Source organism: Truncatella angustata, assembly GCF_020726525.1.
Source record: "Truncatella angustata strain MPI-SDFR-AT-0073 chromosome Unknown BKA67scaffold_6, whole genome shotgun sequence".
Taxonomy (NCBI): Eukaryota; Fungi; Ascomycota; class Sordariomycetes; order Amphisphaeriales; family Sporocadaceae; genus Truncatella; species Truncatella angustata.
In genome coordinates, this window is record NW_025763386.1 from 774,227 (window position 1) to 788,015 (window position 13,789).

Sequence of the window (13,789 nt, forward strand, 5' to 3'; positions counted from 1 at the left end):
CAGTGGGCGGCCGCTAGCGCTCCATCGTGCCAAAGCCAGCAAGTCAAATCAATTGTTGAGGAATAGTGTTACATTTCCTAAATTGTCGTAAATTCATGTCTATATCACTCAGTCTATATTTGGGTATCATGCATTTCTAACTCAAACCCATGTCTTTGGCCCTAGCCGGGCAACAAAAAGCACCAGTACGCCTCCAAGGATATCCAGTGCAACGACTAGGAGATTGTTAGCATCATTCAGAAGCCGTATTTTGGTCATTGGCACTTACACAGTGTGAACGCCCAACCGACGCCGATGGCGTCGATCAATGGCACTACAGCAGCCGTACAGGCAGCGCCGAAGATGTATTGCACGATATATTTTGAACATATCACCTCGGCCTTTTCGGCTGGCGAAACCTCTGCAGTGTAGGTGTTCAATGCATTGAACGTCCCCATGAGTCCCACACCGACCCAAAAGCCTGCCACAATGGGCAAAGCCAAACCACCAAAACCCTTCTGCAAACTCCAGCCATAAAGAAGCATTGATATCGGGAGCACGATAAAAAGTCCACCGAGACCACTGTTTAGTCGGTCCTTTGGCAGCCGCGTACCCTCCCGCTTTACAATATAGTTCTTGACGGTGCGGTCGGATAATCGCCCGCCTACGACGCTGCCCACGAAAAATCCCACACCCGGAGCAATATAGATCAGACCACTAACAAGCGGCGTGGTGAGATTAAATCGGGGGTTGATGACATGTCGCACTGATGTGAGTAAACCATATTGGGTGCAGGCAAGTAGCCCACAAGTCAGATCGGCGAGAAGGATATTGGGTCGAAGTAACAACTTGAAGACTCTAAGAGGATTAAATCTTTCAAGAACTGTGCAAGCCGTCCATGGGGACCTCTTCTCATCTTCGATTGAGTCGGTCTCTCTCCTGATCGTGGGAATAACCAGAATCGAAAGCACGAAGCCGAGGCCGCTCATTGCTGTTTGTAGCCAGTAGACTGCTCGCCAATTACTGAATGTGACTATGATACCGCCAATACAGGGACCTAGAGTTTGCTGTGAGTTGACCGCCTGAGAAATAGACGATCGAAGAAGTCTTACCGAAGGCGGGACCTGCCACACTACCAACCATAAAAAAGCCAGTCGCTCTGCCTCTAACGACGGGCTCGAATATATCGGCAATCACCGTCTGTCCGGCGACCATGAAGTAGGTCCCCGTGAAGCCACTAACCATTCTCATAGCTGTGAACGTCCCCATGTTTGGCGCCAGCGCTGTGCCGATCGACGGGGCAAAGAGGAAGAAAATGGCGATATTGTAAATCAGCCTCCGTCCAAATATGTCACTGAGGGGTGACCAAATCAGCGAAGATAATCCCATTGCGATGAGTACGCCGGCGTTCGTTACATTCAGGATCTCCGAGGTAGTCGATAGATCCTCTGAGATTTCTGGTGTCGCGACGAGCAATGAGGTACTTGAGAATGTGACGCATAGTGTCATCCAGCTAACAACGAAAAGGATCAAGTACTTCCGCCAGGTAGGGAGGTCCTTACCAGACCTAGCGGACGGACGTGCCGTGGCATCTTTCGGAGCCGACTGTGTACGGTCTAACATGTTGAACGACTGACCACAGGCTACAAGTGCTTCTAATAGATTCACAGCAGATCGGGGGACGAGCCCGGCTCGAAAGCCAGGCCATCAACTCCTTTATAAAACCGGTGGTTATCATAGCCGTGTGGATACTCCGAAGATGTGCTCGTGCTGGCCATGCCTCTTGGAGAAGGTTGTGCACGTTGGACATCATCTCTGCAACCTGAGTGGGTCTCTTTCGGTGTCCCTGTCAACTTGCCGAGAGCACTGGAAAAGTTGTTAGCCTTCTGGCCCACTCTATGTATAGGCTTCTGATAGCTACTGAGAGACAGCGTGAACAGCACCAATTGACGACTAGATACACTGAAGACAATGGAGTTCTGATTTTCTCGCATGAGCAGGACCTGAACATTATACTTTTTCCAGGCAAGCTATCGATATAGAAATTCATGAAGTCGCATGAACTCGAGAATTCACTGGTCTGCCTGCGATTACCCATGTTATCCCTATCCCATTAGCGCATTGAATTTGGTTGCTTTCGATGTTATTTTGTATTATGTCAGTGAAAGCCTGTTGGGAATTAATTGAAATCTTCATGGATTTTTTTCTGCTCCACTTGCTCATGAACGTAATTTTTGTTGGTGGGCACTTTGAGATAAGTATTTTGTCTTTGGCTGAAGTAACTGGAACTAGATCTTCATTCCTGGACAGGTTCATCGTCATCGTCTTGACCATGTCGCCATGACGTGACGCCGTAAAGGATCCGTTGAAATATAAGCATCCGACAAGACAGCTCGGCTTATCTGCTCACTGGCCGACGCAATCGGAGCGTTCCGATACCGGCGCTAATGGGAATAACGCTCTTGAGGTTATTTGCAGCACCCTTATTCGCGAGCTCAGAATCTTTCACCATGCTTGACCCCACTACTCGGCATTGTGTAAGTTACACCGAACATAATGAACAGACGAGCGTTGCGCAGTGCAGAGCAATTGGCAGAATTACGTGGCAAGCCGACAGCGTAAGAACACATGTGTTGAGCGTACAGAAGATATTATTGACGAGGTGACACAGATGTTCGAAGTGCCATTCACGAAAAGTCAAATGCTCAGGGGAACAGCCCTGCTCTAATTGCATACAATCTGGGAGTGAAGCTGAGTGCACATTTCCCAAGCGGGATCGGCAACTGAGAGTGAGCCAGAAGTACGTGACAGTCTAGTTTTCCTTGAATTACTTAAGTAACATGTTGCAGCTACCTGGAAGATTTACTCGCCGAGAACGAGAAACTTCGCCGGCTAGAAGGAAGTAATTTGCCCCGAAAGGACGACAATGTTGAAAATGAAAGGTCCCGTACAGGTTCCGGAAGACAAGAACAGACGGATGGCCCAATCCAAAATCCTCTCTTTGGCGATAGACCTTGGTTCCACGATACACCCGATATCCCTATTTTGATCGGCGAAGCTGCCGATGCTGCTTTTGCAACCCGCTTCTGCCAAACATTATCCGATGGGTCTTTCAAGCATATCCAGAGGGTCTCATTTCCAGCTGACAGTACCATGGCAATACTGGGTGCATCATCTTGCCAACCACCAACTCGCGGCAGAGCGCGGTTTCTTATGAAGGCTGCCATCAGAGTAGTTTCCCAGCACTATCATATTGTTCTCAAAAGTGTTGTCTTTGCCACTCTGGAGAGGTTCCTTCATCAACCAGCTGTATTGGATGTCCTTCTCACCTCAAAGATTTGGGCTCTGTTGGCGCTTGGGGAGATGTATACAGCACGATCCGGCAGTAGAGACAATTTTCCCGGCCTGGCGTATTTTGCCCAAGCGAACAAAGCTCAACAAGTAGTAAATGAGCGGCCAAGCCACGACTCCATAGAAGTATTACTTCTTCTGGTAAAATCAAACTGCCCAAGCTGGAAATCATGCAACTAACGATATATAGTCCCTTTATAACCTGCTTTGCAACAGGCGGCATTCTGCTTGGTGTCTAGCTGGTTCGGCTGTCCGACAAGGCCTGATCATGGGCCTGCACTTGAACGTGCCTGAGTCGCAATTGAGCGACAGAATCTTGATAGAACATCGCAGAAGAGTCTGGTGGACCGCATACGAATTCGATAGACTTCTAGCAGCTCGTCTAAGTCAACCATTCTCGATACAAGACGATGAGATTCAGGTCGACCTACCTTCCAGCGTAGACATGCCTATTGACAGCAAGGAAGATTTTACGGAAGCGAGCGATCTTGTCAATAGAATCAAGCTTGTCAAATTGACAGGACAGATCACAACGCTGCTCTATGGAAGAAAGCTACAGAATGATTCATTCTTGCAACGAGTACAGCAGGCACTCAAAGACCTCCAAGACTGGTTTCATAAACTTGAAGGGTTGTTTGACACCGAAGGGCAAAGGTTTACAAAGGCAACTTCAGGACCTACAAGGGCGTTACTGCTCTCTTTTAATCAGGTATGTGTAGATTGAGAGATGATGTACATTTGCTATTGCTTATCAAGATAGTGCATGATCGTCGCCACTCGCCCTGTAGCCCTGTATGTGCTCAGGGCTCATCGAGGAACGAAGACATCAACTACGAGCCAATCCACCCCAGTCATCCCTGACAACGCGCAGGCACTGACCGATGCATGTGTGCGATGTGCCAGACACTCGCACTCCCTATTGATGGATTCGTGGGTAGACGGCTCCTTCTTTACGTTCGATTACTTCGATACACTCAACCTTTTCTCTGTCGCAACAATTCTGGCTGTATCGAGTCTACTGAATGCACCTGGGTCATCGAAAGACCGTGACGATTTTGAGCTATCTCTACAGTTGCTCACCGACTTGAAAGGTAACGGGAATTGTGCAGCTGTAGAATTTTCTCGTCATCTCGAGTCAATGAAAGCATGCATGAATAGAATCGAGGATTCTGAACATATCTCCGATGTAAATGACGTCGATGGCTTGGACATTACGGTTCCCAATTTCAACGGAATAGGCCTGCCTTATGCATCATCAAGTACCACGTATAATATGACAGCAGGTATGGCCTTAGCCGAACCGTCAATGCAAGCGTTCCTTGCGCAAACCGATCCAAACTTCCAGCAAATGGATCTCTCACTCCTGCATCATGAGCTCGATGGCTTCTATTGGCCAGAAGGCTGAGAGCTGATGACCAGTAAGTCGCATATACCCGAGCATTCACTGGTCTCCATGCGACAACCCATCTTATCCCAAACCATACCATTAGTCATCCATAGAAAGAGATATAAATCCAGTGGTTTCCGAGGTTATTCATATGTTAGTGGAAGCCTGCTGGGAATCAACTATGACTTTCGTGAACTTTTGTATGCGCCACTTGGCCCCCTCAGACTCAACAAATGAGCCAATAGTCTTCTCTGGGTTCACAAAACCGATATATAACATTCTCAGGGTCTAGACTTCAAGCATTTCGTGGATCTGAGGTGAGGCTTGGCGCTTCCCCGGATTCGGGGCTGATCAAATCAGTAATCCTGTACTCCAATATGCTCCAAGGCAGCGCTATGACAAATGGGGCAATCCAAGTGGGCTGTTAATGTCTGTCCCTGGCTACATGCCACCGGTCGCAGAACCTTCAGTAGCAGAGTGGCATGGTTTGAGTAATCCAAGTTGCTAAGCTATTACATTATGTGAGTCCTGTGCTGACCAGGCAGGAACGAACTCTAATCGTGACGAAGTGGTGACAATACCGTCTCTAAACCCCGGAATTCGGGGTCCGTTATTGTGGCGATCTTCTAACCTTAGTGGTGTGGTGGTCGACAGATCAACAACATGAGTCAGTGACCCCGGGTTCGCCGCATTTGAGCACAATTTTCATGGCATGACCCAGGCGCGATAGCGCTCGATCCTGAAAAAGAGGACATTTCGGAGCAGGATGGTTCAGCAAATTCGTGGACTAATGGCTAGTTCGCCGCGTACCAGAGTATGGGAATTTCTGTCCTATACCACATTACGGTCCGTGCCATTGCACCGTGGGGCCTCTATAACGTAAACGTTACTCAACAACCAGAGTTTTCACGATGAAGTTCAACACAACATTGCCTCTATCTCACAAGCCGGCAATCGGAAGTTCACTGTCCAAAGGAACAGCTATGCATGAGAGTCTGGCTTCTGGGGAAATGGATTACTATTGCATCCGTCCCGTTGGTCGAGCGTCGAGGTTCATAGGTCAGCGTAAACAAGCTGTAAACGAGTGATCCGGCGGATCCACGGCCTCGCTGGATTTTTTTTTTACCTTCGGCGTGGCGAGACTCAACACTAGATACGGCAGTACGGGCGGAGCCGCTTCTCCTTCGACCTCGGCCGCTCCAGGGCCCTTGCTTGGATATGTTTCTGATCCGATCACGGCGATTTGAGCACTTGAATCAGTAGAGCATCACTTCCTTCAAAACTCGTGGCTCATCCCCAAAGTCCCAGACCTCCACGTTCAACACGACAGTCCACGACCACTATCGTTCCCTATTGACAGTCTCAGTTCAACGCGGACCCCACATCTGACGATTCAATGGCGAGGAATACAACTGTTCCCGGCGTGGATGCCGACGTCATCGCGCCGTCAGCAGAATTAACTACTGAGAAGAAGTTGGAAGGGCAACACGACATTGAGGCCAGCCCTGAGAGGGTGGCGGCGCCGAGCTATTCTCAGGATGGAGAGGTGGAGATCAACTACAAGAACCTTGAGTGGTGGTAAGTTGACCCTTGGAGCGAATGGGCAAAATGGGCACTGACTGATTATCGCAGGCAAGCTGGTGTGGTCATGATCGCAGAGACAGTGTCTCTAGGTATCTTATCACTTCCCGCTGTGGTGGCCAATGTTGGGCTTGCACCTGGAATTGTTCTCATTATTGTGATGGGACTCATGTCGACATACTCTGGATTGGTCATGGGCGAATTTCGACGGAAACACCCCTGGGTGCAGAGCTTCGGTGATGCGGGTGAGGTCATGGGTCGATCGATAGGTATGGGGCCATTTTTCCAGGAGCTCTTCGGCTGGGCGCAAACCATCTTCGTCGTCTTCGTCATGGGCAGTCATCTTCTCACTTGGACTATCTGCTTGAACACCCTGACGAGCAGCTCCACCTGCACCATCGTATGGGCCGTGGTTGGACTGGCGGTCTTCTGGTTCATGAACACACCTCGCACCATGAAGTTCGCTGGATACTACTCATTTGCGTCATTCGCGTCCATCTTCACCGCAGTGATGATGACAGTTATCGACGTAGCCATCGAGAAGCCCATCGGATCGACAAGTATCGACGTCGCCAGACAAGTCGGCTTCACGTCGGCCTTCCTGTCGGTCACAAACATTGCCGTCGCTTTCTCCGGTCATTCGTGTTTCTTCGGTATTTTGTCCGAGATGAGGCAGCCGAACGACTGGCCCAAGGCCTTGTGCCTGCTTCAGGTCTGCGACACCACGCTCTACCTGGTCGCGTCCGTGGTCATCTACATCTACGTTGGAGCGGATGTGCCTTCGCCGGCTCTTTCGGCAGCAGGTTCGCACACCATGAGAAAGGCAATCTGGGGTATCGCGATTCCCACCATCGTCATCGCCGGTGTCATTTACGGTCACGTTGCCGCCAAGTACATATTCGTGCGCGTCTTTGCCGGCACCAAGCACATCTCCAAGCGCACATGGGTCGGCACAGCAGGTTGGCTCGGTATCACTGCTGGTATCTGGATCATTGCGTTGGTCATCGCCGAGTCGATTCCGGTCTTCAGCAACCTGCTTGGTTTGCTTTGCGCTCTATTTGCCAGTTGGTTCTCGTACGGTATCCCTGGTGCGCTGTGGCTCTGGATGTACTATGGCGAGTGGTTCACATCTGGAAAGCGGATCGCCTTCTTCGTGGCAAATATCTTGCTGGTCTTGACCGGCTTCATCCTGTGTGCTCTGGGTCTCTGGAGTGCGGGAGAGGCTATCGCGCAAGATTCTGGTTCGAAACCATGGACATGTGCCAGCAATGCTGCTCTATAGATGGAGTTCTCAGTCTAGCATTATTAGCGTAGAATAATATCTGAATTTCAATTTCTCGTTTCAAAGCCAACTAGTTCCATATTGAGTATACAGTGATGACTACCCGGTGACTCTTTTTCGAGGCACACCGCTTGGGAATGTTTCTGTTGCTCGTACTCAAACACCTTACTGCCCAGGTAGTTTTATTGTCCATGTTGGAAACATTTCAGCAATTTTGGTTTTTCTATTCTTTACAGGCCAGGACTATCGAACAATTGGGTGGTCATATGTAAACCTGAAAGCTGCAGTTTGAAGCGGTGCATACTCTCGGATGGGCCTCGGGCAATTGTAGCCGTTGAATTGTTACACCAACGCCATCATTTATTCCTCGTAACGGAGACAGTCCCCGGCCTGCCGATCATTAAACCTCTACGAGGTTGTTGACATCTGGAAGCACAAGATCAGGAAGGATGAGAGCAACAATGAACCCAATGACGGAACTGCCGAGAGCAGTGTAAGTCATATAACGCATGATGTCCGAGAACTGCGAAATAAGGTGAGCTTAAATGCCTGGGAAAGGTCTTGATGCAATACTTACAGCCATAGAGATTGCCGTTCTCTCCATAGTGCCCCAAGCCGGCACAGCACCAGTAAAGGAGTTGGCGAGTGCTGAAGTATCATCAATACTAAGGCCAGGCAGATAAGTCCATATAGCGCTGGATATAGTATTGGTGTAAATGCCACCAGCTATACAGGCTCCGATGCTGCTACAGACAAACATAAAGCATAAAACTAGAGCTGTTACTTGAGGCATCTCGGCATGCGGAACTGAGATCTGTGCAGGAACTATGAGGCAGTTTTGGATCATTCCAGAACCGATGCCTTGTATAATTTGAACAATGAAGATCTCTGCAGTGGAGTTGTCGGCCCCCCTGAGTCTAAGCATTACACCATAGCCGATGAGACGAATGATACTGCCTGCGACAGCAATCCATTTGTACCGTCGTAACTTGCCCATGAGTAGACCGGCTAGAATGTTAACAAAGCATTGCATAACACCGTTCGTGTATGTGAAGAATGTTGCGTCTCTCGCCCCGAAGTCCTTGGCGACTGTAACCCATGTGTAAAGATAGGTATGCGTGCATGCGAAGCCGATAGTGTCCACGGCAATAAGTATCAGACATACAAGAATAGTTCTGTTCAAGAAATAGTGCGGAGGAATGATTGGATGACGCGCAAAAAGCTTCTCGTAGAATGGTAAGGCAACAAGGAGGACCATGCCGAGTACAATCAAAGCGATTAAATATGGTGTCTGCCACCGGGATGGTGTGGTTGCAGCCAGAGTAAGAGGCACCAAAATCAAGGCAAGACCTCCACTAAACATGATTATGCCGCCCAAATCAATTTGCGAAAAGAATTCTCGGAGTCCGAGTTTGGTACGTGGTGCCAGGCATTGTTTCTTCGCTCGACTTTGGTAATAGACAAGTGTGGTAATGATGAAGCTCGCACAAAACGGCATGAGAATAGCGAACATCGCAATACCCCATCTCCACCCAATCTGGTCACAAAGAGTGTCAGCTTGACCTCTGCTTTCTTTTTTCATCTAAATGTGCTTAAAACCTCGATGCTGGTAATCTGAAGACAGATATTCACGAGGCACACAAGAACCTTTGACCACTTACACCGGTTGGAGCTACAACACTTTCCACAATGAACCCAGCAACCCAAGGTGTGACTAAGAACGGCGTGAAACTAATTCCGATGGCAAAGCCACGCCATCTCGCTGTTGTGATATCGGAGATCACAATGTCGTTGAGAATATTCGTTCCACTTTGTCCAACCGCATAGAAGATAGCGCCGGCGGCATACGTATTGAATGTGGTTGCGGAAGCCATTAGGACATAGGCCAAAATGTAGAAGGAGATGGTAATGGCGTAGGTCTGACCTCTACCTATCACATTTGATAGCTTCGCAATGGGTGGTTTAACGATGGCGAAGACAATGGTCGACGCTGTACTTAGTGATGCCAGCTTCGTTAGCGCATCGAATGAAGATGTTGAATAGTTGTTGTATATATTAATGGTTGAATTGTCGAGCTCATAGATGATCATGACCAATGCCAGGCCAATGATAACAAGCCACCGACCCTTCTTTCCCCAGATCGCTTGAGCTGCTTCTATAGTTGCTACACCTTGCTCAGTCGAGCCAACGCTTTGCTTCTCGGTGTCTTGGTCGACATCATGGTCCGCAGGATGTATCACCTCTGACTGAAGCGTGGGATCTGTGTTGGAGTCATCTTGCCCACCACGAGCGGTTGAGTGCAGGCGACTCTTGAAACCCTTCGTAAATCCCATGTTAAAGATTAATATGATATGGTGCTATGTTATTTACGAACCCAACAAAGCATGCGATGAACGAAGGCTCCTATAAGTAGTAGCTTTTCCAAGAAAAGCTGTCGAGGTAAGTAAACTAAAAAGCTGCATGTGACGCCACCTTGACTTCTGAAGAAAGCTTGCAGGGCAACCACCCATAATCAGGTCGCACATACATACCATGGAGACATGCACTTGCTTTGTTCCAGTGTCGCTATTTCCATGGCTGTATAGTAGCTTATCAGAACAGCCCCGCTCCACCATTGTTATTCCCCAGGCGAATGCCCAGGGCCGGGCAATACGCATTCGCATCTATGAAGGACTGCATGCTGCAACATGCTCGAGCATCGCCCAATCACACAGAATAACTTTCGAATCGATGATAACACTTTTCACGCTTTAGGTATAGTCCCAGCAACGTTGCGAAGTGACCATACGTTTTATCCAACAAGTCGTTATCTCCCTGTGTAAAGACACCCTGGGCAAAACTAAATCATTGCAGGCTCTCCACCAACACGTCCTGCATATTTAGCGGACCAAGGGCCCTGCTATCGCTTACATATGCACAGGGGTCGGGCTGGGATGTTATCCACGACTTCTAATTGAGAATCATCGCTCCTTTGGATCACTTTCAATTTCACTGCCATAAACAGAATATCCTCCTTTGGTGGCTATCTCTCCATACTACCTGCGAGCAATGCACCCCGCATTTTGCTACATTTGAACATGGTATTCCCGGAAATTCCAAACTGATCATTAGGTAGAAGACTACATTGGGATTTCCATTTGAAGTGAACAAGGACAAATCCTAGAGGGCTAGTCCTGACTCTCTGAGCTTGGTATAGGTATCGATCCACACGCATTTAGGTTGGATAGTATAGATGATATTCTACTATACCTATTCTCGGTTGCGTGATGCTAGCGTTGGTCGTAGGCAGCAATGGGGGTGGGATCTGTGCACCCTCAACACAAACATTGGCTCCTCGTATGATTTTGATTACAACTTCTGCCTTTTGAATTATCCCATGGCCTCAAAAGATTTGGGAAACAGGTCCGTTATGCACTCCACGACGCGTCAGACGCGTTCAAGAACACTGCTCGGCCTTAACATTTCAGCAGAAGAGCCTCACAAACCCGAAATCAGTTACAAAGCAGAACAAAGTTCCCAAACACAGGCAGCATCTTTAAAACAGTTGCCATCCAACTTGAAGGCACATGACACGAAACTTCGCAAGCGGGACCAAGCTCTATTGAAACGGAAACAACAGTGGCTACGGGAGTATGACCTCGACATCCCGCAGTCGTTTGCGAAGCACAAGATATCAGTTGACGCCACTCTCGTCTTCGCACAGGAAGAGGCGGGGACAGCAGTTTGCATCTCGGCAGAGGGGCTCCTCCTGACGTGCTCCCACTGCGTTGCCGAGAGTGAACAAGATTTGAGTGAAAACAAGACTTACTGGCTTCTGTTTCGTTCCGGGAGCGTAGTCGCAGCGAAGTGCATCGCCTGGGACGAGAAGCGCGACCTAGCTCTCCTACAGATTACCGCAGCGCAACTCTATTTGCCAACCGCGAAATTCCCCTTCGCTTTGATACATGATGCTGCACCACGGGTTGGAGCGAGAATCGTGTGTGTGGGACACCCCGGCAGCGAAGACCTTGAAGCCTCGCAACCGGGCATCAAGACCAACTACGATGTGCTGCACGTGAGTACAGGCGTATATCATGGTTGCGCCGAGGAACAGGATGTTCAGGACAATTTAGAGATTGGTGCGCTGATGCACGACGCTTGGACGTACTGGGGACACTCCGGCGCTCCTCTGCTCTGTTGGAAGAGCGGCCGCATCATTGGACTGCATTCCTCATGGGACGACCAAACTGGAATGCGACGAGGAATCGCTTTACAAGCTATCCAGAAGTTCTTGGCTCTACATGGGACCGCAACAGGCACGGAAGAAACGCAGGAGTGCTCGGCAACCCTAGCCGGCTGAAAAGTCTTCACCCGCGCCATCGATGGTGCTCATTGGATTTCTGTTTCAAATTTGCTATGAAATCTGCTACACTTTGACTGACCTCCCCTTGACGTACACTTGATCAATATTACGGTCATCACCGGTCATGATGAATTTATCAAAAATGGTTCTCATCGAGTCCCAATCTTCCAGCATTGCCATCACACCGGGTTTGCTGCTTTTGACGAGCAGGGCGTCGAAATCCTTACCAACCTGGAAATTTCCGATCTTGCTCTCTAAGCAGCAGACCCGAGCTCCGCCCAAGGTGGCCAAAAAGAATGTCTCAGAAATGTCCAGGCCCTTATCCTTCCCTTGACTCATCACTTCCCTTGCATTCGATGCAACGAGCGCTTGCCTCATGGCATCCAGAATGCTAGCAGAAAACCCGCCTCCGCTATCGGTACCAAGTCCAACCTTGATACCACGCCGCAGAAACTCGCGGATGGGTGCAGCCATGAATCCTCCTCCTACTGTCATGTTGGAGATGGGACAGTGGGCAACACCACAGTCGAGCTCCTTCAATCTACTCATCTCATAGTCACTCATGAAACAGCAATGAGCGAGGATAGACCGTTGGTTCAACAAGCCGTAATGATGATAAAGATCAGCCTCGTTCTCGAATTGCGGAAACAACGTCTTTGTGAAGGACATCTCCTGCTCAGCTTCATTAAAATGTGTTTGGATAGGCAGATCAGGGTTCTTCGCCGCAATGTGCCCAAGACCTTCCAATAGTTCGGGATCACATGTTATTGCGAAACGGGGTGTGAGGACGTGTTTGATAAGTTTTCCGTCGGGATCAATACTGCGGATATGATGGATGCATTTCTCTGTGTTCTCCAGTGATGACTGGACTGTGGCGTCTCTGTAGAAGTCTGGCGCGTTGCGGTTCACTACATTGCTGTCAGTGATGAGATGCGGCACAAGCCCTTCCCGTGTGATATTATATGGTGTTCATAGGAATAAAAGAAAAATGTAATAAAATATAAACACACAATAGCATCGAGCTTCCCAAAAGTCGCTTCAAAAGGGTTGCAACTCACTATTACACTTGCCCACGAAAGCCCGCTGGCCCTTTTCCAGACAGAGATCGGCAAGGATGTTGGTCGCATCCGCATGCATCGAGCCATAGTACGACGCCGTCGTGATGCCTTGCCTCAGGAACCCGTCGACACATTCCGAGTAGATGCGCTTCGCATACGCCGGGTCCCGGAAGCGCGCCTCGTTGGGGAACGTCACGCTCTCCAGCCAGTCCAGTATGTGCATGCTCTGCCCGAGGCCCCGCTGCGCATACTGAGGCGCATGGTTATGTGTGTCGACGAAGCCGGGGATGAGGAACTCGCCGCGGCTCAGATACCTGACCTCGTGGTCGAATCCCTGCGATGCCAGATACCCGGGCACATCGGTGCGAGGAATGTTCTTCGAGATGTCCCCGATGCTCCCGTTCGCTTCGATGAGTATAAGGGCATTCTCGAGTAGCTCTAGTTCGTTTGGACCGAGTGAGTGGATGACCGTGCCATGGAATGCTAAAGACCCCGCCATATCCCGAGTGCCCAACGATATACAGATTGACGTCGCAAAAAAAGGAATCGCCGTGTCACGGTTGTCTCTAATATTGAAGACCGTCTAGAATGGTTTATCTGTGTTTTAAAGGTGATGGTTACAGAATGAAAACATATCGAAATGTACCTGGCGGTGACAATTACAACAGTGATAAGCACTGCGTGAAGCGTGCAGTGTCGCCGGAGAGCGGCTTCAGCCGGGCGGGCTCTTGTGGAGCTGCTACGCCCATACTGAACGCTTTGTTATACGACAACTCGTGCAGAGGCTCGAGAATGTCACGATAACACGA

General features: G+C 49.3%; 6 protein-coding genes across 6 annotated transcripts; 3 read left to right on the top strand and 3 right to left on the bottom strand.

Annotated features, from left to right (window-relative positions):
* Positions 1 to 84: 84 nt before the first annotated feature.
* On the bottom strand, positions 85 to 1,813 carry BKA67DRAFT_334735 (putative MFS transporter). The gene is made up of 3 exons (XM_046096260.1): positions 1,092 to 1,813; positions 269 to 1,036; positions 85 to 215 (listed from the first exon to the last, which is right to left on the bottom strand). The coding sequence occupies exons 1-3, from the start codon at positions 1,600 to 1,602 to the stop codon at positions 142 to 144; spliced, it is 1,353 nt and encodes a 450-aa protein (XP_045955966.1). The 5' UTR covers positions 1,603 to 1,813; the 3' UTR covers positions 85 to 141.
* A 649-nt stretch (positions 1,814 to 2,462) lies between these two features.
* On the top strand, positions 2,463 to 4,806 carry BKA67DRAFT_571589 (fungal-specific transcription factor domain-containing protein). Its single transcript, XM_046103235.1, has 5 exons — positions 2,463 to 2,597; positions 2,651 to 2,779; positions 2,829 to 3,471; positions 3,521 to 4,039; positions 4,091 to 4,806. The coding sequence occupies exons 1-5, from the start codon at positions 2,536 to 2,538 to the stop codon at positions 4,733 to 4,735; spliced, it is 1,998 nt and encodes a 665-aa protein (XP_045955967.1). The 5' UTR covers positions 2,463 to 2,535; the 3' UTR covers positions 4,736 to 4,806.
* Positions 4,807 to 6,113: 1,307 nt separating this feature from the next.
* BKA67DRAFT_593503 (transmembrane amino acid transporter protein-domain-containing protein) lies at positions 6,114 to 7,580 on the top strand (the record flags this gene model as incomplete). Its single annotated transcript, XM_046104954.1, has 2 exons — positions 6,114 to 6,295; positions 6,350 to 7,580. The coding sequence occupies 2 exons, from the start codon at positions 6,114 to 6,116 to the stop codon at positions 7,578 to 7,580; spliced, it is 1,413 nt and encodes a 470-aa protein (XP_045955968.1).
* A 400-nt stretch (positions 7,581 to 7,980) lies between these two features.
* On the bottom strand, positions 7,981 to 9,913 carry BKA67DRAFT_521419 (major facilitator superfamily domain-containing protein; the record flags this gene model as incomplete). The annotated part of the gene is made up of 3 exons (XM_046098276.1): positions 7,981 to 8,103; positions 8,158 to 9,117; positions 9,242 to 9,913. The coding sequence occupies 3 exons, from the start codon at positions 9,911 to 9,913 to the stop codon at positions 7,981 to 7,983; spliced, it is 1,755 nt and encodes a 584-aa protein (XP_045955969.1).
* A 1,043-nt stretch (positions 9,914 to 10,956) lies between these two features.
* BKA67DRAFT_537552 (trypsin-like cysteine/serine peptidase domain-containing protein) lies at positions 10,957 to 11,919 on the top strand (the record flags this gene model as incomplete). Its single annotated transcript, XM_046100343.1, has 1 exon — positions 10,957 to 11,919. One exon carries the CDS (start codon positions 10,957 to 10,959, stop codon positions 11,917 to 11,919), a length of 963 nt encoding a protein of 320 aa, XP_045955970.1.
* Positions 11,920 to 11,985: 66 nt separating this feature from the next.
* BKA67DRAFT_521313 (uncharacterized protein) lies at positions 11,986 to 13,479 on the bottom strand (the record flags this gene model as incomplete). The annotated part of the gene is made up of 2 exons (XM_046098268.1): positions 11,986 to 12,830; positions 12,981 to 13,479. 2 exons carry the CDS (start codon positions 13,477 to 13,479, stop codon positions 11,986 to 11,988), a joined length of 1,344 nt encoding a protein of 447 aa, XP_045955971.1.
* Positions 13,480 to 13,789: the final 310 nt, after the last annotated feature.

Excerpts from the sequence above, each read along its gene's own strand:
- BKA67DRAFT_571589 (XM_046103235.1), top strand. The coding sequence starts at position 2,536 with ATGAACAGACGAGCGTTGCGCAGTGCAGAGCAATTGGCAGAATTACGT. Across the intron at positions 3,472-3,520 it reads TAGAAGTATTACTTCTTCTG|TCCCTTTATAACCTGCTTTG; the intron begins GTAAAATCAAAC and ends AACGATATATAG. Across the intron at positions 4,040-4,090 it reads TACTGCTCTCTTTTAATCAG|TGCATGATCGTCGCCACTCG; the intron begins GTATGTGTAGAT and ends TTATCAAGATAG.
- BKA67DRAFT_334735 (XM_046096260.1), bottom strand. The coding sequence starts at position 1,602 with ATGTTAGACCGTACACAGTCGGCTCCGAAAGATGCCACGGCACGTCCG. Across the intron at positions 1,037-1,091 it reads TGTGGCAGGTCCCGCCTTCG|GTCCCTGTATTGGCGGTATC; the intron begins GTAAGACTTCTT and ends AGCAAACTCTAG. Across the intron at positions 216-268 it reads CGGTTGGGCGTTCACACTGT|TCGTTGCACTGGATATCCTT; the intron begins GTAAGTGCCAAT and ends ACAATCTCCTAG.